A 23413-nucleotide genomic window follows, 5' to 3' on the forward strand; every position below is an offset into this window, starting at 1 on the left:
AAGTGTACACATACATATTATTTAATCACAAGGCTGACATTACGTAAGAATATTTTGAACTTCACATCTATATGTTCATACAATATATTGTGATTTTATTACATCTATTTTTTGTGTTATAGGCTACAGTTGAAGTTGATAAACAAACAATGCATGACGAATCAAAATGCCATACAACATCTCCATAAAATAAAGTTCTTAGATTGGTTTGAAAAACATGTACGATTCACACATATTCTTGTAACTATATAGATTTAGATTTACATTATGTATAACATTTATATATCTATATGTATTGTTATAGATTAAAAAAACATGAACAAGGAAATCAACATATACTTGAAGATGTTGTTTGGTGGTCTCAATCCCAAATAGGAATGCATTCAAATATAAAGGGCCAATATCTAATGATTTAGATTTCATACAAGTGTGATATAAATGCACAAAATTCATCAAATAGTCAAGCTGTCAACGAAGAAGATAATATCCGTTGGGTTAGAGATTGTCCAAACAAGCAATATTGGTTAATAATTGGTATGATTATATATGTTATAACTTTGATTGTATAATTCCATTTTACGAATCCATTCATTTCTTGTTGTACACATTATTTTCTTATCGAAATTTTATATTTTGTTTTGAAACTCATGTATATTTGTGTTGTTTATGTGGTACAAATAAATAGTACATATAGGAGAAGACATGTCATTCTTTTGACATATGAGACTAACTCACATATAGATGAAAAATACGAGACCATGGAGATCTAAGATACAGGCAGTGAATAGCAGACAACAACAACTGATGCACATACTTCTAGTAATGAATATGAAAGAATTTAGAGTTCATTAGTCTATCACTCATATTATGATTCATATGTATAAACTTTAATCCATTTTCTTGAAGGCCTTTTACGTAGGGATACACGTGGCATTACTCAACCTTTGATGACTGCAAACTTAAGAGATGACTTAAAACACAAGATTAAGATGAACCTGTTAGGCCAACCTATTGAAAGAGAGACACAATATTTGATGACATTCATCAGTACACAAGTGCATGATCCAATTGCCACAAATATATAGTTGCATGTACAAGCATATAATATTTTTCATACAAATTGTTTATGTTGAAGTATTATATTGACATCCACTTTCATATATGGAAACATGACAAATATGAATTCTCAGAAGAAGAAAGAACACCTCTACATATGTGGGTTATGCAAGAATATGCATGACTATACAGGTATTGGAGGCATGAGTATAGGAAATTATTCAGAGAACCTGTAGGTCCTCAATTTGATACCACAGTAGCAAAATTTATAAGCACGTACAACTTCCCACAAGATCATTGAGAGTCTATTACCAACTATTTTGTTGAAGATAAGTCGAAGGTATGTATACCACATTCTTATATATATATTAAGTTTGTAATATAAAAAAAACATTACATAGAAATATGAATATGCATTTCTTATATTAAGTTGTTTTCATGTTTCAAAAAATCAAGGGAAAAAATGCATAGGTGCATGCTGAACAGAAGTACGTGCATGCAACTGACGCACAAAATTTTGCACGTTTCATGAAAAAATACATGTTATCTTTTTTTAAGTTAATATGTAACTACACATATTAGTTGATATGAGCAGCCTTCACGTGTTGAGCAGTACATTGCTACTAGGACTAGTAAGAACCCGAACTACTCCAACCCTAAAACCAATCATGCAATATACACTGGAATGTAATGATGTCTACTCTAGGGTGATGGGACAAGAGAGACATGATAAAGTACAGATGATGGAGTTTGGTGTTAGTCCTTCTCAGTTTGGATCATCCTCTAAATCGAGCAAAATATGTACTCTGCGGGAAGAAAATGCATTACTGAAAGATAAAGTTTCTTCACTTGAGTCTCAGTTTCTTCAATTTCAAGCTCAAGTTACTCAATTTATGGCACAACAACAGGGTGATACAAACCTAGGTTACGTGACATTTTATTTGTTGTAATGAGTTATTTTTGTTAAACTTCATTTCCAATTGAACTAACATATTTTCTTGATGTTCATTATAGAACGCCGACACTACCAAACTTTGTACGATTTCCACCTCAGTGATCAGATTAGCGTGGGAGCACTTGTGTTCATGTAAACATTTGTTAAAAATGTTTTTGCAACTTTCAACTGTAATGAATGAGTTGTTGTAATATAAGAGTAAACATTTGTTATACCTAAATGTTTGGTTCATGAACATGTAATTGTTTCATTTGATAGATGAAAAATGTAAGTAGGTATGTTGTATATGTATTTTTGATTTTCGAAAAAATTATGTCATACTCACATGAAAAAAAAATTAAGGACTTTCACCGACGCGTAAATTTGCATCGACAAATAATAATAGAGACGTTAGGCAGACGTCGATTAAACTTTTACTGACGTCTAGAGGTTTGTCAGTAAAAAATTTTACTGACATTCATGTACATTGTTGGTATAATTTTTACCAACGGCCATAACGATGTCAGACATAATTGAATATTACTGACACGGTTGGACGTCAATAATTGACAATATTTACTTACATGTAGACTGTTCCAGTCATATTCTACATCAACACGCCCATCCAATGTGTTGGTGATGATTTTTACCAACACAATCTTCAACGAATGACATAACGAAACATTGGTAAAAGCATTACTGATGTGTGTCTTTGTTTTACCAACATTTTCATGCCGTCGGTAATACTTAGCTTTTTTATAATGCGGAAACAAAGGTATGGATGAAACACAGTTGTTGGCATCGGGATTTCCTTATACTTAAAAGGTTTCATAAAGTAGAAAATAGCACACAGAAGATCAATGCAGAAAAGACTGTCTTCACATCCATGGAGAAAATAATTTCTCAGTTTTTTTATTCTTTCTCTCTCAGATTTATACAGACTTTACATTCTATTTTTATACATTCAAGATAATTGTTTGAAGTTCCAAATCTTCTCCAATGATATGTTTGGCATTGGCAACCAGGACCGAGTTCAGTTGTTAATAAGAGTTAAGTGCTTTATTTTTCTTAGGGGTTTTCAATGATCACTAGCAAGGCTTTTTGGAGAGTATTGGAATCAGTGTCAACGTTCAGATTGGATGATGCAGATAGGATCAATGGGTGTTTTGTTGCAACATGGGTCTCATAGTTCATGTATTCTTTTGCATTCTTTTCAATTGAATAAAAACACTTTCATTTTGAAACTTGAGTATCTTCTTCAATGGTAAGCTCTCATGAGGAGCAGTTAATCATGTACCACTCAAAATTGAAAAGAGTCTCCATGGGAAATTATTATGAGAAGGGCTCTTTGACATCTTCTTAATTAAGCTTATGTTTAATAAAACAGACTATTGTGCAGGGTATTGGGTAGGAAGTTTGGCCATCCATGTACTCAATATGCCTAAGCCTGACCCGAACTAATTAGTTACAAGCTAGGTAAAGAACCCACCAATTACATATTCAGGCTCACTGGACCCTTATGATGTGCTCGGCTTGATGCCCAGCCCTAGCTTTGTTATTAAGAAGCTACTAAATTTTATAAGAGATTGTTAGTTACGTGGAGAATTGAGTGACTACATCTATCTAAATTTTTATAATCTCTAATTAATACAAACAGTTTATCTTAATTTCACGAATGACACAAGGAAAAAAAGAAGAAACAAAGATAGAAAGGTGCCAGGAAGAAAAAAAATCAAAGAAGCTGATTTGCTTCTTCATAACATAATTACAGGTCATATTCACTTTGTTTTACAATTCGATCATCATTATGTGAAAGAAGGCTGAAGCAACATCATTAAGAAAAGTAATGATTTCTAAAAAGGCTTTGTGAAAGTAAAGTAACAACTGCGTGGAGGAACATTTATGATGTTACTACTAGGCTCCAAAACAAATATTAACAAGTACGTGAAAGGAAAAAACATAAGAAAAACAACAAGTTTTGAAGGAATTGCGTAACAATAAAAGTAAAAATAAAATTACAACATAAGAAAAATGATCTCAACATACATAAACCACAAACTACATAAGCTAAAACACTTTCTACTTGCACTAGTAACCAATAAGATCATATGGAGAGAATATGCATGGAAGATCAAGTAGAAATGGCACTTTAATCCAAATAACAAAACAAGCAATATCCACAACAAGGATACCCATAATATATCCTCTAGCTTCAACTTATAATCTCTTTGTATTGTACATAGATGTAGACACATATTTTTTGAGGAAATGGAACAACATAAAGAGCTACACTAACAAATACTAATCTCCTTTGCAAATAGCATGAAGTTATCAGCGTTAACCCACACCTTACCAATGCAAATCTCAATATTTCAGAAAAACCTCTAGCTTGTACAATCAGGGAAGGACAAGAAGTAGAAAAAATAATAAAAAACACGTTGTAGATGATAAACTACAATGTTTTCTGAGAACATTTGAATCAAATGATTCCTCTAAAAGTTTGGGTTAAACACGAGTTAAGCATTGGCAAATCACTTTTCATTTGCACGGCATTCAATTATATCTACAAAGCATCTGATTTTACCATTGGTGTTCCCTTTTATCTGCAAAGTCATATTTGCTCCCATTTTTTCCATTTTTTCATGGCTACAAAGGTTGGTGCCTCTTTACATGAAAGAATTCTCTCTTAGGTCTGGCACATTTACTTCCACTTGTTTAACTACCAAGCATCCTTCAACCCCATATCAAAGAAGCCCCAAAGCACAAAAGGAGAATGAAAGTCCTAGGGGCAACAATCACAACTGAACTTTCGGAATAAACTAATTGTGAAACATGAGTTAGGTTTGCATATAGGTGAAGGAATCTCAAGGTACAATAGTGGCACAATACAAGTTTAGTTTATAGTAATATCATAAAAATGCAATGACATAACAAAGAGTTAAGGGAAAAAAAATAAAATTATGAAAAAGTGAAGGGGAAAGAATCAAACAAAGAAAATTACTGGTTGTGAAAATTTGACTAGGACAAAACGAAGCCCAAGCACCTCTCCATGGTGTTGAGGATATCTAAAGAGTGGGCTTTGCACAAAAGGAAGCTAACGGAATGCAGAAGCAAGCCCTCAAATGAATTTTTAGAAAATTTACCTCCTCTTCACTGGTGATGCCCAAACAACAGTATCATTCCTCTTTAATTTCAATGACATTCATAGATTCCCTTGGATGTTTACTCCTCTTTAATAGTATAGCATGGTTGTTGAGGTCTTCAAACAGCTATGGTGGCCATTACCTAACGCATACCATAGATTGAGTTGACAATGGTGAGCTATCTGGCGTACTAGAGAAATGTGTTCTTCAACGGTGCAAGGGATTTCTCACACCATTGAATGCCTTATTTCTTGTAGTGGATAGAGAGAGAGATGTGGAAAGTTTAAGAAAAGCACTTATTTGGTAGAGACAGACGTGTTGCATTGCTTCTAATGGTGTTACAAAGACGTTTTAGGACAAAGTGATGTAGATAGAGCTATTGATCATTGATCACTAGTTTGAATCATCAGTCTTCACCATGTAGGATAATAAAAGAGGGAGATAAGAGAGGGAGTGAGCAATCACAAAGAAAAACCGACTCATTCTATGCCATCTTGTTCCATGGTAAACCATGGAACACAATAGAAGGGAACCCCATTTATACAATGGGTCCTCTAGTTCTACCCATTTCATGAGTTCTATGTCTGACATTTGTGTCAAGTTCGGTTAAACAAATGGGCACATTCTAGTCCATGCCATTCCACACCAATCAAATGAATAGAATTGACATTTTTAGATGCCAAAAAGAATCCACCAAGTATGACCGTTTTATTCACCTTGCTTGCAAAGGATGAGCCACTATTTACTGCCCATTAAAAAGAAAATCAACCCAGTGGCCCAATGCAAAGATGGATACTTCACTAAGGAATTTAGTGACTTGTCAACTAAAAACTAACATGTCACTAGTGAAATTTGTCAAGATGGGTAAGAGTGGAGTCTCAATCCATGAAATTATTTCATGAACCCTCTCTACTTGGTTTAGATAGTACAACAGTCTACCCCACTAATTCTAATACATTAAATTGACAATTTGTCTCTCTTCAAGCATCAATCGTAAAGGACACATATATTCTCCAAAGTCGGCATGTGGGTAGAATTTAACTAGACCAGAATTTCCATATAGAAGACACCATACGACATTAGAAAAACACAAATTTCTGGTGTGTTTATCACTGTGACATGAAATAAACTATTCACACTTGTCCTTATGAAATCTAGAAGCTTCCATGACTACCAGTTAAGCACATATTAAATGCATAAGAAATCTAAACACATGAAAATGCATTGAATATGCTACAATATGTACATCACCTTCACATGAATATATATTATGCCTGCTTTAGTGTATGATCTGTGTAAAATTGAATGAAAGTGGAGAATAAAACAAATAAAAAAAAGTGAATCAATCAAGTGAAAGAAAGTTAAAACACAAGGCAAAATTTAGAAAATGGTGAGTTTTTTTTTTTAAAAAAAGGAGAAGGGGAAGTTTTCAACTTGCATTAGAACAATTGGTCAAAAGAGAAAGAGAGCGAGAGAGATCCACTCCTACAACTTTCATGATAAGGGATATCAAAGGCACTAGGTGAATGCTTTCTCTTTAGTGACTTGCTCTTTTTCACAAGGGCCTTATTTGATGTTGAAATGATGAAACAAAGACCCTGTTAATGAAAGAAGAAAAAGTTGTATTGTGGAAGAGAGCTGCAACAAATTAAAATGCAAGGAAGAAGTTGCAGCAAAGAAAAATGCAAGGAGAAGGCCTGGTAGGGAAAAAGTTGTAGTGGAGAGAGCAGTGCATGATGCCCTAGGGGTCTAAAAGATTATTATGCAAAAATAGTCAGACCCATAGGTCAATTTTTTTTTTTCTAAAAACATTATTATGAAACTGTTAGTTGATTAAAGAATTATTTTACCACATTTTATGGTAGTGAAGCATGTTTTTTTTTTCAAACAAATTCTGGATACATAGTGTTTTTCACATGCATCATACACACCCTCATCAACAAATTTAATTTCAAGAAACAAATTACAAGGACTTGGAAGAGGGCAAATATACCTATCAACAACAATAAAAAAAGGCAATTGATTTGTGAATTAGATACAGTTTAGAGATGAAGTTGCCAACCCTTTTGACAAAACCTAATGAACAAATGGATGAAAAGAGTCACATTCCTTCTTAGGGGCTAATAGTAATGGTTATTGCTTTCCTTCTCAAAGGTAAAGTAGAACAATGTTTTATAGCCCATTTTAAAAATAATTCTATATGTAGGATTCCAAAATTATTTTTCTTTAAATCAAGTTTTTTTTTGAATTTCTTAAATCATAATTCAAAAATTAATTTTTCTCTTGTTTGATAGTCCTACATAAAACAAGGTGGACAAGAATTACGATTGTTGCCGGTCTTTACGTTCCACAAACAATCCTTCTTGCTCCACACATGATAGATGCTCACAAACCACTTATTTATCTATTAAAGTATACAAGCCTTATTCAATTCAGTCAAGAATAGTCATAAAAAGAGGCACAAACTTATTGTAAAGACAAAATTGTACCTATCTTTCTGCTTTTTAGCATGTCCTTTAGTATTGATAATACTTTTCCAACTTTCTGGTACCAATAGCCTTCAACATATTACTATGGAACTACTTCACATATGTCAAGACACTAAGACATGCTAAACCACTTGCTTTATAAGCTTGGGTATTTGAACAAGCAAAAAATACTCTACAGATCCAAGAAAATAAGAACATTATTCTAAGTCGATTTAAATCATATAGATATATATGAAAAAATGGTAACCACAAGATTTTATGTGCACTATCCACAAATTATGTAATACACTCAAGTGTGTTATCTTTATTCCCAATTACTATAATTAGGTAAGCAGCAAACAAATTAAATTTTTCATTGAGAAAGCTTCACTTTGTGAAATGTAAAAAAGTCTCCACTTGATCATGGAAGAGAAATCTAAGTGAAAGATAGCACTAGCTTACTATATATTGTAAATACTAGTAGAAGGTTTTTGCTCCAAAGATTTGACATGAAATTACACCACTTTGCTGCACTAATGGAAGTGAAAGGCCATAAACAAAAGAAAATAAAGGTAGAGGAAAATAATGTAACGAGAGAAGAAGAGAAAGAACATGCATGGAGATCTATTTTTTATTAAAAAAAATTGTTGGATGAATGAACAAACAAACACACTTGAAGGAGGTTAAATGAAGCTATTCACAAAGAAGTCATTTTTTTCACAAAAAGAAAGATAAAACAAATTAGTTTGGATGATGATTTAAGTGGAAATAGCTTAATGTTGAGATTGACCTTTCCAAGGCTAGGTTGAATGGCTAGGTTCCTTCATTCTGCTTCATTGTAGGTGGTGGGTGGAGTTTGAACAAAATTAGAGTGAAGCTCAAATCCAACTCTCAAGTCAACCATAACTCCTTTTTGTTTCAATCTAGCTTGATATTTTTCAGTACTAAGCATTAGATGAAAATAGGTATAAGGTAATCTAAGTATCCCAATATGAACCTCCTACTCAAGCATGGCTAAGTAACTTTGAGATTGATTTGCTAAAGAAAAAATGCAAAAAGTTGCATTGTTATGAATCCAATTCACTTCTACATAAAAGAGGAAATTGTTAAATCATCTTTTATTTCAGTTAAGCAATACTTCATTGACATCAACAAAATTTTGGGTCTGTTTGTAGAAACAGGTTTTTAGACACTCCAAAATGACAAATGTGGGTTTTGTTTAGTGCTATGCAAAAACTGCTTTAGAGTCATTTTTATCTTTTTTGTCTTGATAGTATGACATACACAAGCTAAAATGCTCTTATTGTGCAAGTTAGATGATTCATGGCTAGTTCCAAGTGGAAGACATATGTTGTCTGCCATTCTTTTGGTTTAGATTTACAATGTGTGCAGTCAATCCCAATTAAAGCCCATATTTGGTAATTTAGATGTTCCTATGGAGGGTGTCTCATTGTTGCCATATCCCCTGAATTTTGCTTTGTTTGAGTCATAGTTACACATTTATAGATGTTATTTCGAAGATGGATGTTCAGTCAATGTTGTTTTGTGCAGTCATTATGTATTTCTAGAGAATTAAATAGTAGTTGTGTAGAACAAATTTTCTTCCATGCGACCATTGGCTAGGTTGAACCACCCAACAATGGGTGCTCCACCCACTGTCGGGTGGAAGGGAGGGGAAGGGCGCTGCGCTGCACAGCAGCCCTCCGATGACAGTAGGGGAAGGACCGCCGGTTGGTGGAGAGGGATAGAAAGGAAGAGGGAGGAGAAAGATAAAGGAAAAAAAGAAGATAAATCTAAGTCGTTTGATTAGATCAGATGGTTTAGATTTCATGTCCCCTGATGTCATGATAAACTGAATGTCCATTCAGTAAGTATATATGTGTGTGTGTGTGTTTTCAATAGTTGATTATAATTAGTGCTTTGTGGTCATGTAATGTGATTTTGTTATGCAAATAATAAAAATTTATTATTTTTGTGACTTTCTCTCTCCTCTTACACACACACAAAAAGGAAAAATGTGATTGAAAAGGGACGTCCATTTCTAAAAATGTAATAATGGTTATCTGGTTTATGATGGTAACAACATTTTCAGGCTATGTTAATAGTCTTTGGTGATGGATCAATTCATTAGTAATGTTTGCAGTTAGGCAATTGCTGGGATCACCATTAACATGTTTCTTTTGTGACTCATATGTTTATACTTTCTGTCATAATTATTATGTTAGGTGACAGATATTTCCACCGCTAATTTTTGCTATTAGTTGACTATGGAAACTATCACTAATGTCTTAGGTGATTGAAATTTTTGTTGCTGATGTCGTTAATAATGATAACTAATTTAATCTCTATCATGTTGTCTATCACTGTTGTTAAAAGTGAAATTTCCACTTTTCCTTCTTCTCCTTCTTGTTTTCCTTCTCTCTCCCCCCTCAATCTCTTCTTCACCCTAGCTGCATCTGCTCCCCATTCCCTACCCTCCATGACATTCTCCTCTTTTTCCTCTACTTTCTCCTTCTTGCTCATTTTCACCGCTACACCATTCTTCTCTCCTTCCTCTTCTCCATTCTTCCTTATTCTCTTCCATTGTCCTCTTCAATTCAGCAAGAAGGTCTCAGGGCTCAAAAGATGCCCCTATTCCACTGTGATAGAGGGTCATCTCAAACAAAGCCTCACCAACCAACATTTTTTTAAGCAAAATTCAAAGTTGTTGTTGCCACCTTTCTAGCTAACGCCTTTGTAGAGTGATCCAAGATCCCCCAATCTATTCTAATGATCATGGAGATTTTTGTTAAGATGTTTCAATCAGCTTTGCATGATCACAAGGTTGGCATCCTTATTGCTTGTATAAAAGTTAATGAGACTAGAACTATAATATATGCGGCTGATATGTTGATATTTGATATGACTAGGGACAAATCATTGAACATTATTCTTAGTATATTGGAAGACTTTAGGCAACATGCTGGTATGAAGACCAACAATAATGAATTTGTTTTTTCATTTTCCTTCAATATCAATGAAACTAGGATTAAGGAAATCCATGAAAGGATTTAGACGCTTGGAAAGTCCATTTCCTAACATGTATCTTGGGCTGCTCTTGTTAACGATGGATTTTGGGGCCTTAGTTTGGGACTAGGTACCACTTAAAATTTAGAATAGATTAAATCATTCGAGGAGTAAAACTTTAAGTTTTGCTGGAAAAATGTGTTTGATTACGTTTATTTTGGCAGCCGTTTAGCCCGAGCTATTGGTTATTTGTTTTAAAGTGTTTTTTTATCATTTGGCAATTTGACAGAAGACCTATTTTGCTAAATTCTTGTGGGTGATTCTGATGTTCAGCAGAATGCCCATTTGATTTCATGGAATTCTCTTACTTTTCATGTGCTATAAGGGGGTGTTAAGATTAGAAAGATAAATCAGATGGATGTAGCCTATCTTGATTATTTGGGGACTTTATATGATTTCTACTCCAAGTTTATGGTCTGTTTTGTGCAAAATTAATTACACTTGTGCAAGAAAATGCTTAGGGATTAGAAAGTCCGGAAAATGCCTCTAATTTATGAAACAACGTTATGAAAGGTTGGAAGAGAATTTGTTTGAATGTTGTTTGGGAAATAAGGTTTGGTTCTTTAATAAATTTTGGACTGATCTATGGCATGGTAGTCCTTGCGAATTTTGTTTGTAGTGACTGACATTTTGATTGGACCTGATTTTCATCTCTCTGTTCAAAATGCTATTCAAAAGTATATTTTTTATTGTGATCAATGGAAGGCTTGGATAGGGTTTGGGATCATTATCAAATTAGTATGTCTTCAAAGAACAATGTTAAGGGCTTCCAATAATCATCTTATTTGATCCAAAATAGAGACCTGGTAGAAAATAAGGATCAAAGGTATTATGGTGAAATGGCAAAAATCTCTAAGGATTTCAACCCTTTTTCCAAAGTCTATTGGTTTGCATATATTGTAATTATCAAGAGATTGCAAAGAGAAGCCAGAGCTCATCGATTTTGTGTTTTTCTAGCATTGAGATGTATCCGTTACAAGGCTGATACACAACAACTTTTACTGCTTTCTTGCCCATATGTAAATGCTATATAGCGGCATGTTGTTTGCTTGATTTGGTGTGGTGAGCGTTCCATCTGGAGACTCCTGCACAAAAGTCCCATGGTGGATTAGAAAAAAATTTATTTGCAAGGAACTGCTAAAATGCTGGTTGTTGTCCTCCAATGTTCTCATTTTGAAAGTTTGTACTTTCATAATAAGTGTTATCCATAAAGATTTGGTGGAACCCATAAAGTTCGTGATAGCGTTCTTTCTTGTGAGGTCATTTCCTTGTTTGAAAGGAATGCAGGAAATGTTTGACCTTTATTTTTTTCTGTGTACATTCTGTCCTATCCATTCTTTCTTACTTCCATTAATAAAAGAGGCTGAGAAAAAAAAAATTGCTTTCAGTGTGACTGATTCAAAATAAGGCTGGGAACTAGGTCGAGCCGAGCTGACAAAATGTTTGACCCATACAGACATATCAGGTCTGTAAAGGCCTATTTGGAAATGGGAACAGTTTGCTACTGTTCCATGAATTTGCTTGGGCCATTTTTAATAACAGACTGTTACCATATCCAAATGGCTTGTAAAGGGTCTGAACAAAAGCTCATCCCTCCTGTAACAAATCCTATGACTATATGGGTCACAGGCTCGCAGTACACAAATCTATTTAAATGGATCGAGATACATTCATTTCATATATATATATATATATATATATATATATACACACACACATATATATATATATATATAATAATCAGACTTTATAGTTATGTGAAAAACTTTATATTAGTTATTCACATGCATATTTATTCATTTATTTTATGAATGTACTTAATGGCACGTGAGGTTAAGGTTTTTTTCACTTCACCCTGAATCTAGGACCCTATTAGGATTTAGGAACTCGTGGCCTCACCCATTAGTTAAACAGCCCTAGGCAGCGACAGGTCTAAGAGGCCCAAGAGTCAATTTTTCAAATCCAAGTTTGGTAAGATGCACTTTCTTGTTCAAAAGCAATTGATAATTTATTAATAAGATAATTCATAGTCAATTTATTAATTAAAAACCTTGAAAATAAATTGATAAAGTTTGGAGTTCTCACAACTTTCCATCTTACGATTTCCATTTGATAATTCAGTTTCTTCATTAGAGGCAGATGTTTTCTCTTATGTATAGTCATTGTAGTTTTTATGATGCACATATTATATATTATATATATAATCAAATATGTACGTATTTATATTATGTAAATATGCTTATTGTCATATTCTACAGATCACCTCCAACTTTTTCAAAATAACATACCAATTCATGATTAATTCGTGAAACTCCATCTACAATGGATATTGGCTAATAATTATACCTCGTTCATGTTCTCCTTGGTCCCATATGTTTGATTACCTCTTCCAGGAACAGGCAGAGAATAGGGTCTCCAATTTCCCCTGTTCCTGGAATTGGTGGATATTTCCAGGGGAAAGAATTATAACTGTGTCTCTTGTTTGATTTTTAGGGAATGGGACAACATGTGAAAGTCGTCCGTTATTTGATATTGTGTGTTGGAACAAGCGTGTAATTGCTGTCCACTGTTTGGTGTTGTGACTGATGTTATTGTGACAATCTTTGCTTTCCAAATGTTGTATTAACCTCTGCAGTCTTTGATTTTCTTTCATTCTAATTCATCGATTTCCACTGCTCCATTAATTCGTCTTCCTTTGAGGGAATGAGAATTATCGACCACTTTTGTGTTTTCTTGAGTAGCCAGGCAACTGCATACACTTGTCGACCACTTTGCATCCATTATTCGATTGAGGGTCGCTACCGGAGACGATCATGTATGATTTGATATGCAGTGACTTGATCACCATTTGCGTGAACTACTTGCAGTCACTTTATGATCATGTGTTGTCAATTCTATGTCAAAGTATTTGGCTGATAGTGTGGAAGGTTTCAAATTGATGGTTGGCCCACAGCCATGGATGCTCATCAGATTTTTTTAACATTTTGTAGTTTATCTAGCAGGCACGCCCAAAGAATTTTTACCAACTTAGACATTTTTAAAAACAGCCTTTGAATATATATATATATATATGAAAATTGAGTGATTACTTTAGTTTTTTAGAGTCGTTCAATCCAACATAATGGATAGTTAAGGAAAAAAACAATGAGAAAAATATGATAGGCATCTTCGTTATCTATTATTAATTCACATTTTTTCCTTGTTTTTCTCCTTTTGACTCATCATAATAAACGGTTGATACAAAAACAAAGAAAAGACAATAGATCATGAAAATGTTCATTACCTTCTTTTTGTTTTCTTTCGATGGATCAAACATTTCTCATGAGTAAGTTAAGTGACTTTGGATAACCGAAATCACCATTCAAACACATAAGCAAGATTCATAGAGAGCTGAGAGCGACACTGGTAGTAGGGAGCATGATGATTCAGGCCCTTGCTCCTCTGATCCATGATAAATATAAAGCAGATTTAGACGTTTTAGGATCCAACCCAATTATCAGTAAACTTTAACTCTTGGATCTTACCCTTGTTTGATCCAGTTATACGGGTTTGAAATTTCAAGTCTGCATCGCACTAAGGTCCAAAACCAAAGTGGTGAAACGATGGATCCTACCCATCTCCAATATCCCCATTAAGAGGTGAATGATCGTGAGTGCCATCTAATTGATAACGATGCATGATCTAGAAGAATCAGCGCAGTGACCGGGCCATAGGTATACGAGTGACGGGTAATCATACTCCAAATTGCAATATATATATATATACATATAAAAGCCTCGTCCCCCTCTCATCGCCGGAGCTCACCGGAGGTGGTGGCGGTGAGAGGGAAACCTTTGAACCCTCACCTATCAAATCCACGGTTTTTTAAGTGGCAACGTGGAAACATGAGTTTGAGATCCATGCTGCTGTGAGAAGCAGAACTTGTTTAAGCTGTGTATTTAATGCAACGTTGGATTCGGGATCCGTTTGCTTAGGACAAAACAGCTAGCTCCCCGGCCGCTAGGTCCAGTGAGAGCGGCTTGGACTGCACACGGCCAGCAGTGACCAGGGTAAGTAAGTGGCCGGCCTCTTTATTTGAACTCTGAAGAGGCCACCCACCGAACCGGATCAGCGCTGGGTTGCTCCGATCAATACTGAGGCAATGGCAACAGTTCACGTGAGATAGAGAGAGAGTCTCAAACAGCTATATTTCTAAAACCTTTTGAGTAACATCTCCAGCGGCGTATTGCAGCGACTAAGTCTGGGCATCGGGCCGGTTAGGAGTTGGGCTCAGGCAAGGCCAAGTTGGTGACTGCTGCCTGAGTCTTGCCTAACACTTAAAACCCGAGTTTGGTTTCAGTTTTATTAAAATAAAAAAAAATACTTTTTAATATAAAATAATACATACATAATATATATTAAAAATAATATGAAAAACACTTATTGGGCTGACCCGGGCATTCTGGCCTGGTACCCCTTTCTCGGGCCTGGCCCCATGCTTAGCCTTAGCAGCGACTCCATCGGTGGATTGAGTTGGGCAACAAGTATGCATCAGAGTGGGCTGGAGGCATTTTCGATAAAATAAGTGGGAGCCTGCCTTGACCCGGATTATCGGAAGAAGAAACCTTTCTTTTTTCTTCTCAGCGCAGCTCTTTCGTAGAAGCAGATGTAACTATGATTTTAGGTCAAGAGCAGGCCTGAGGCCGAAACTTCTCACATTGGTTCTTATGGAGGAAGACTATTGCGGCAGAACCAAGTGGCCCAAGCTTAGGGATGCAAATACCTGAACGGGTTAACAATCGACACGATAGAACTCACCATTGAAAGTTAACGCTCTGTTTGGATGGAGGGAAAAAGTAAAAAAGGGAGAAAAGAATGGAAAAGGAGGGAAAAGAAAAGAACAATGTGACAGTAAAGTTTGTTTTGGATAGAAAGTAAGAATTTCCTAAAATTGTGTTTGTTTAGAGTACACAAAAGAAATGAAATTATAGAATTTATATTACTTTACAATAATACTTCTGCACTAGATGTTGAAAAGGAGAAAAGTGCGTCGTGAACAGTGGTAAAAAGATATATAGAGAAAAGAAGAGAGACAAACGTGAAGAAGTTTTTTTTGTTGTGATGGTTTATGTGAACAATGATAAAAAAAATTTCTAAATCGAAAAAGATGTTGCTATCACGTAAAACCTTGTTTATGCATATACAAAGAGGAAGAAAATGCATATACAGTAGAAAGCGATAAGCCTTTTCTTTTTTTTTTCAATCATTCAAATTTTGGAAGGATTGAATTCACATTAGAGCATCATTTCCATTTCTTCCTTTTTCATTTATTTTCATTTGCAACTAACAGTTTTTTACTTTCTTTTTATTTTCCTTCTTCTTAATTAATCAACCAAACAAATGATTGATTGTTCTTTCTTTTCTTTTCCTTCACTTTCCCTCCACCAAACACGGCGTGGCTCGGGCATTCTTCCGGTTGAGAATTAGGTCTTGGGGCGAGCCATAGTTTTTTGTGAATGTCATGGCTCGGGCATTCTTCCGGTTGACATGGCAGAGGGTGCCATGGCTACTGCCTACTTCGAGTTCATATTGATTCATGTATCCTTTATTGATGCCATTTATGGGTTTTGTCAAGTTCGGTCCAAAGCCCTTCAACGAGTTGTTATTTTGATCGCATTTTCAATTGAGTCTACGAAACATATAAAATATCGAGAATTAAAATGAAATTTAAATTCTCTTAAATGCTATTTACACTTCCCTTTGAAATTATCCGGTCCTCATATTCCAGTCCACCGACAACGGAGATCATATGATTATATAGCTAAAATTAATTTTATTTTAAAAAATATAATATTCAATACCTTATCAACTGCTTCTTAACCTTTAAATTATATGCTTTCTCCAACCCCATCAACACGTCATGCCCAATTTCAATACTATTGTCAATATGGAATTGCATAAAAATTATTGCATCTTATGTCTTTAGCCTTGTCTTGATGACAAAATCCTACACTGGCACCTAAATAATTCGCAATCTCGATCCAAATATAATAGTTGACACAAATGGCTGCATGCTATTGTTTTTTCTCATCATCGGTCGGCCGGACCCAGAAAAAGCCTCCCCTCGCGGACCACACATTGGCAGCATTACCGTTTTAGCAGTGTGATAGGCCCACAGGATTTAGATAGATTATCATACTTTTGTTGGCCCTAACTAGGCAGTTAAACTTTTTCAATTTTGATAAGGGTTGAAATATTATTTTTAATTTTTATATAAGACAACAAAAATTTTCTAACATTTACATGTAAATTAAAAAAAAAAATTGAAGGGGGCCAGGGCCCATGCGGGCCCCCCTTGGCTCCTCTCCTCAACACAGGGTAGCTGATCGAACTAGCAGACCAATGAAAGCTCGGTCGTTAATTTAATTCATGTGGGCACTATTTTTTTCAACTCTAACCAGTAGATACACAACACTGTAGTTGACATGTGTCTTATTCCTAACCTACGTGCCCAAACACCACTCTGGACTTGGAGGCAAGGGCGAAACCAGATATTTTTCATGAGGGAAAACAAATTAAAGTTTTCAATATTGACACAAACCGAAATATCATTTTACAAAATTTTTATATAGGATAAGTAAAATTTTCTAAAATTTATCTGTAATTTTTTTAAAAAAAAATTGAGGTGGGCGAAGTCCCATGCGGCCCCCCCTTGACTTCGCCCTTTCGGGAGGCAAAGACAAAAGAATGAGGAGCTGTCGCGGAGCTAAATGGTTCCCAATATACTTGACAAATATGTTTTACAAAATAAAATAAAAATGGTTGCTGCTCACTTATATTATCTACCATGGTTTATATGTGAATTGGTAACAAATGTATACAGTTTGTTCATGTGACGAAAATTTAAAATGGCAAACCGTGAGTTATGTACAAAAGTCGGAAAACAATGGAAATGTGTAATGAATGAGACAGTGAATCCAAACAACTGAACAAATAAATATTTTTTGACATATAACTCATATTATCATGACAAGGTTTCGATTGCTTTCGTCCAAAGGCAATGTTATAATTAATTTGTGACGTTTACGAAATATTACAAGAGTGTGGCTGTTGATATCATATAAAATTTTTGTGTGGATATTGCTATGAACCTGAATATCTATGCCATGAAGTGTGGATACAAATGTTCAACCCAGTTTCTACTGCTTCTAGCTCGGTTAGATTCGACTAAATTGGATCTGGATTGCAATGTTTCTTTCTGAAATTGGATATGGGTCAGATCCAGGAGTAACTTATAGTTGATCTATATAATTGGTTTCGACTCAAACAAAAATGTTTTTTCTGAAAACCAAATGGAGTACAAACACACACACACACACACACATTATAACGGTTCAGAATTTTGTCAGATTTTAGAGTTGGATTTCGAATTGAAACAGAAACACTATCATATATTAAGTTATTTTGTTTAATTTAATCATATTTTGGTAAGACGTAAAATTGAACATCTCATATAACATCAAAATTTTAGTCATGGAGAACTTCCCATTTTTCATACAAGCAACTAAAACTAAAGCATGTTTTATATCAAATTAGTTTTATACCACGTTTTTATTTTGTTTAAAATATATTTTTAACAAAAATTTAAAGAGTCTGGTTTTTATATCTGACTTAGTGGTTTGGGATCTACCAATTTCTCCACACACACACACACACACACACACACACACACACACATATATATATATATATATATATATATATATACTGCCACTTTTATATATAGGCCGTACAGATATTCGTTTGAAATTTCAGCATATTTTTCTAATATTTTCAAATTAAAAGTCATTTTTTAGGATTTATGTTTCTAATAGGCAAGGCTCCAAGGTAGCCATCAGATCCGACCAAGGGCAGATGGGCTGACGAACTTCTACTGATTCACATCCGCTTTTGATGTATCAATGACCATACGGACATGCACACAAAAAGGAGCACAAAAACATTCATTTCTCTTATCGTTATATAACAGATGATTATTTCAATATATAAATCCCAAAGGTAGCTGGCCGTGAAACTAATTTTAGAGGAAAGAAAAATTCAAATTTCCATAAACGTTAGGAGCTCATGATATTATCTTGTCGTCCAACAATAATAACGTTGACGTTGCTCCTTTCGATCACGACCTTTGTTCTACGGTACTTTTTCTTGTCAGGAGGGATGCAGCGTCGTTTAATGTTTAATTCATAAATTTAGTTTATATGAATACTATTTTTTTAAATGAATGTATGACATTTTTAATTCATCAATTTAGTTTATATGAATACTAAAAATGAATGTATGACGGATATATTACTTCTCATTTAGATCCAGAACAATTTTGAATCCAAACAACCAAAATAAAAAATAAAAAAGCTCCAAATATCTTCTTTATTTTATTTTAAGAAGGGTAATGTCGCAATATAACTTACCATGACATGGACATTAAAAAGAAACAAATTACGTGAGGGCGAATTCTGATCCGCCAAACCTGGACTAAATAAACGATAAGATTGAAACCAAAATTTTAAGCTCTTGAAATTTGGAATTTTCCTCTTACCACCTCCTTAAAATAAAGAATCCAAGGAAGAAACACATTTAATATCAAACATTGTTCTTGAACTTTGTAGATTGTAAGTCCAACACCTGGCCAATGTGACTCCTGTTTGCTACCGTCATTCACCTTTTAAAGCTCAAATAGCCGATGGACCACGTAAAGAAATTTACCAAGTTTTACGTCATATCATATATTCGATTTTTAGATGACATTCTGTAAAAATTTTCCTCCCTTTTCGGTTTAAAAGAATCACTGCCGTTGGTTCCTGAACTTGCTCGGACATGGTGCAAGGAGATGACAATATTCTCCAAAGACTCGGACAATGATTCTCGGCCTTGGAGTTTTGGAGGAGGTGGGGAGACGATGAATAGATTTTAGGGTCGGACTTCTGTGGTGGCGCAGCCGCAGAAGAGGAGGAGGAAGATGGTGGTGCTTTCTGCAGGCAGGCAAGAAGGTAGAAAGAGAGAGAAAAGGGGAAAAGATTCCTTCTCGTGCAATAGCGATGTGAGAGGTAAACGACAACTGGCTCAGTAAGGGAGGAGAGACGGAGGGAAGAGGAAGAAGGTTCTCAAATGGCGTGTGTGTATCTATCTGTAACGTGATTCCTTCTTGCCGTCCCCCGAATTTTTCTCCAATTCTCTGGAGTCGTTCACTCTGCTTCTGCTCTGCTCTGCTCCTCCACCAATTCCTTTGCTCTCGACTACAGATCTCTATTCGTTTGCTTTCGACTACAGATTTCTCTGTCTCTCTGACGCTCTCTGCCCGTTCAATTCGTCGGATTCGATTGGTTCGTTTGGCTCGGCGTTCTTTTCCTCTCATTCCTGCCATCTGCTGCTCGAGGAATTCATCGGATTCTACTAGGCTCGGATCTCTCTTTCTCTCTGTCTCTATTCATCTTCAACAACGCGGAGAACCGATTGTCCTGCCTCTCGGAGACAACGCCGTCCTTTCTCCTCTTAGCTTCCTGGCAAAGCAGAGAACCCATGATAGAGAGCCTCGGCTATTTATCCTCTTGGTCTTCCTCTTCTTCTACTCACTCCATGGATGAGACCACCACCGCCACCACCACCGCTGCAACCTCTTCCTCTTCTTGGTACCATTTCCTCTCTTCGAATCCCAGTTCCGCGTCCCAACCGCCACCTTTTTTCCTTCTTCTAACAGGACGCGAAAGCCTCCACCGCGGCTACCACCATAAGGCAGCTTCGGAAGAACCCCAACGCAGTATACAACCAGCAGCAGCGGAAGAATTAGAAGAGGAGGAAGAAGAAGAGTTAAGGGGAGGGTCGAAGCGGCAAAAGCTCGGGCCCAATCTCCAGGACTCATCTTCCTCCGCGGAGATGACAGGACCGGCACCGGCTCCCGTGCCAACGACGGAGGCGGCGGAAGACGAGGAGGCGACGGCGCTGCGCCTGCTAGGCTTGCTGCTACACTGCGCTGAAACGGTGGCGATGGGGAAGCTAGACGAAGCGAGCGACATACTGCTGGAGATCTGCTCTCTCTCTTCCCCCTTCGGGTCCTCGCCGGAGCGCGTTGCCGCCTACTTCGCCGAAGCCCTGCAGGCTCGCATAGTGAGCTCATTCTTAGGTGTATACCGCCCCCTCGCCGATGCCTCTCAGACGCAGCGCATCCTCCGCGCCTTTCAGACTTACAATGCCATTAGCCCGCTGGTCAAGTTCTCCCACTTCACGGCCAACCAAGCCATCCTTCAGGCCTTCGAGCACGCCCCTCGCATCCATATCATCGACCTCGACATCATGCAGGGGCTGCAGTGGCCGGGGCTCTTTCACATCCTCGCCTCCCGCCCCCGCCGCCCTGCCTCCCTCCGCATCACCGGCGTCGGTGCCTCCCTCGATTCACTTGAGGCCACCGGCCGTCGCCTCTCCGACTTCGCCCGGTCGCTCGGCCTCCCCTTCGAGTTCCACCCTGTCGCCGCCAAGGTCGGCAACATCTTCGACGCCAGCGCCACCTTCGGCCTCCGGCGGGGCGAGGCGGTGGCTGTCCACTGGATGCACCACTGCCTGTATGATGTCACGGGATCCGACGCCGGGGCGCTGAGGGTGCTCCAGGAACTGTCGCCGGATCTCGTGACGATCGTAGAGCAGGACCTGAGCCACGGGGAGAGCTTTCTCCGGCGGTTCGTGGGTGCTCTTCATTACTACTCGGCGCTGTTCGACGCCATCGGCGGCGAGGGCACGGAGGCGGAGCGCCACGTGGTGGAGCAGCAGGTCCTGGGGTGCGAGATAAAGAACATTGTGGCGGTGGGCGGGCCAAAGCGGAACGGGGAGGTGAGGCTGGAGAGGTGGGGGGAAGAGCTCAGGAAGGCCGGATTCAGGGAGGTTTGCCTGGGTGGAGGGAGCCCTGCCGCCGCTCAGGCCAGCTTGCTGCTGGGCATGTTTCCTTGGCAGAGGGGTTACACGCTCGTGGAGGAAGGTGGTTGCCTCCGGCTGGGGTGGAAGGACCTCCCCTTACTCACTGCCTCTGCTTGGCAGCGGGTAGAAGGCTACGGCACCTCCGCAGCTGCCGTCGGCGTCGATAGCTTGACGGCTACGGTGCGTCACCACGCCGGAGCTGCTGCTACGCTGCGGCAGAGGTGATGAAGGGGTTGTTGTGCTTTTACTTGACGGCGCTGCTGCTGCTGGCGGCGGTGCCTGCTTTTTCCGGGACAGAGAAAGAAGAAAAGGAGGTGTTAGATTTCGCTTTAAGGATGCCATGAATATTTTTTAAATTTTTGTTAACGTCCACGTTGATTATTCAGATGTGAGTGTCGCTAAAAAAATCCAGTTGAGGATTGAGATCCCATACACGCTTTTATCTGTAAATGCTCATGTATCTAAGTACTTTTTATAGAACCTTTCATCTTTTTGAAGGATCATCTTATTTTATGTTGTATTTTACCAAATTTGAAGACGTGGATCTTATTTTTTGTGCTTGAATATACAGGGGCTTTATCACCTATGCATTTTTTTTTCAAAAATGAAAAATACAATGTAAAGTTTTAGAATCAAGGGTTTGGTCATAAAATCTGATTTACACATCAAAATTTACGGTTATTCAACATGCACTTCAGTTAGAAATATTTCTGAGAAAAAAACTAAAAAATGCTGAACATGACGTACACATGCCACAAATATTGAGCGCATTAGAGAGGGAGAGAGTGAAAGAAGCTAAGTATTATTCGTATTAAGCTCATAACTTAGGTAGATGTTCATAAGAGTAAGCTAGCTTTACTCATGAGACAAACCATGAGCTGCTTGACTCATTTTACGTTTTTCACGGACCTAATTAAACTGAAAAAAGAGCAAGCTCAAACAAAAACTTTGGTTATCCTTGTATAATATAAATACAATATAATATATAACATGACATAACATAATATAATATAACATAATGGTAAGAGAAGAATGTAAAAGTTTTCCCTTTATAACATAACATGTATAGTATAATATAACATTTATTCAGGTTCATCAGAATGGTCCAACACTCCCCCTCCCATTTTTTCGAGTGAAGAACAGAAAGGGCGGGCGGTCCTGTCGGACCCGATTGATACTCGAAATTCCAACTACGCGATTCAAATGCGATCCAAGCAAGTCCAATGCCAAATCCAATCCACAAATCCGGGTACATAGGTACTGCCAATCTGTTAGATCTGTACCACTATATTGTATAATGCGCTGAGAATAAATTTACGGTGCCGTCAAATTAAATGCAGATTTTAAAGAGGCTAGGCGAGGAAATTTTGGTTCCTAAAACATTTGCCTAGGGAAGGCCACCCTTTGCATCATCCAACATTACATGCTTACAACTGCTCACGACTCTCTATCATATATATATATATATATATATATATATATATATATTGCTAAAAGCCAGACCCTTAATTTTTTTTAAAAAAATTATTTTAATAGAATATAAACATGCTAATATATTTATAAAAACTGTTTTGATATAAAACATGGTTTAAAGCAAGTTGTTTTTATGAAAAATGTTGGTTTTTCTATTATCAAAATGTTGATGCTACGAGAACACTATTAAAATCCAAAAAATGAAGAACTTAATGTATATTTTGCATCAACATATCCTTAACATCATATTGGTCAGGTAAGATTTCAAAAAAAAAAAAAAACTCAAAATATCATATTTAATGGGTCTAGTTGTGCCTGACCTATTGGCCTGG

The 23413-nt window shown here is 36.8% G+C and overlaps 1 protein-coding gene across 1 annotated transcript; it reads left to right on the forward strand.

Annotated features, from left to right (window-relative positions):
- Positions 1 to 19402: 19402 nt before the first annotated feature.
- LOC116264999 (scarecrow-like protein 23) lies at positions 19403 to 22116 on the forward strand. The gene has a single exon (XM_031645498.2). The coding sequence runs from the start codon at positions 20223 to 20225 to the stop codon at positions 21831 to 21833; it is 1611 nt and encodes a 536-aa protein (XP_031501358.1). The 5' UTR covers positions 19403 to 20222; the 3' UTR covers positions 21834 to 22116.
- Positions 22117 to 23413: the final 1297 nt, after the last annotated feature.

Source organism: Nymphaea colorata, chromosome 11 (genome assembly GCF_008831285.2).
Source record: "Nymphaea colorata isolate Beijing-Zhang1983 chromosome 11, ASM883128v2, whole genome shotgun sequence".
In the NCBI taxonomy this organism is placed as follows: domain Eukaryota; kingdom Viridiplantae; phylum Streptophyta; class Magnoliopsida; order Nymphaeales; family Nymphaeaceae; genus Nymphaea; species Nymphaea colorata.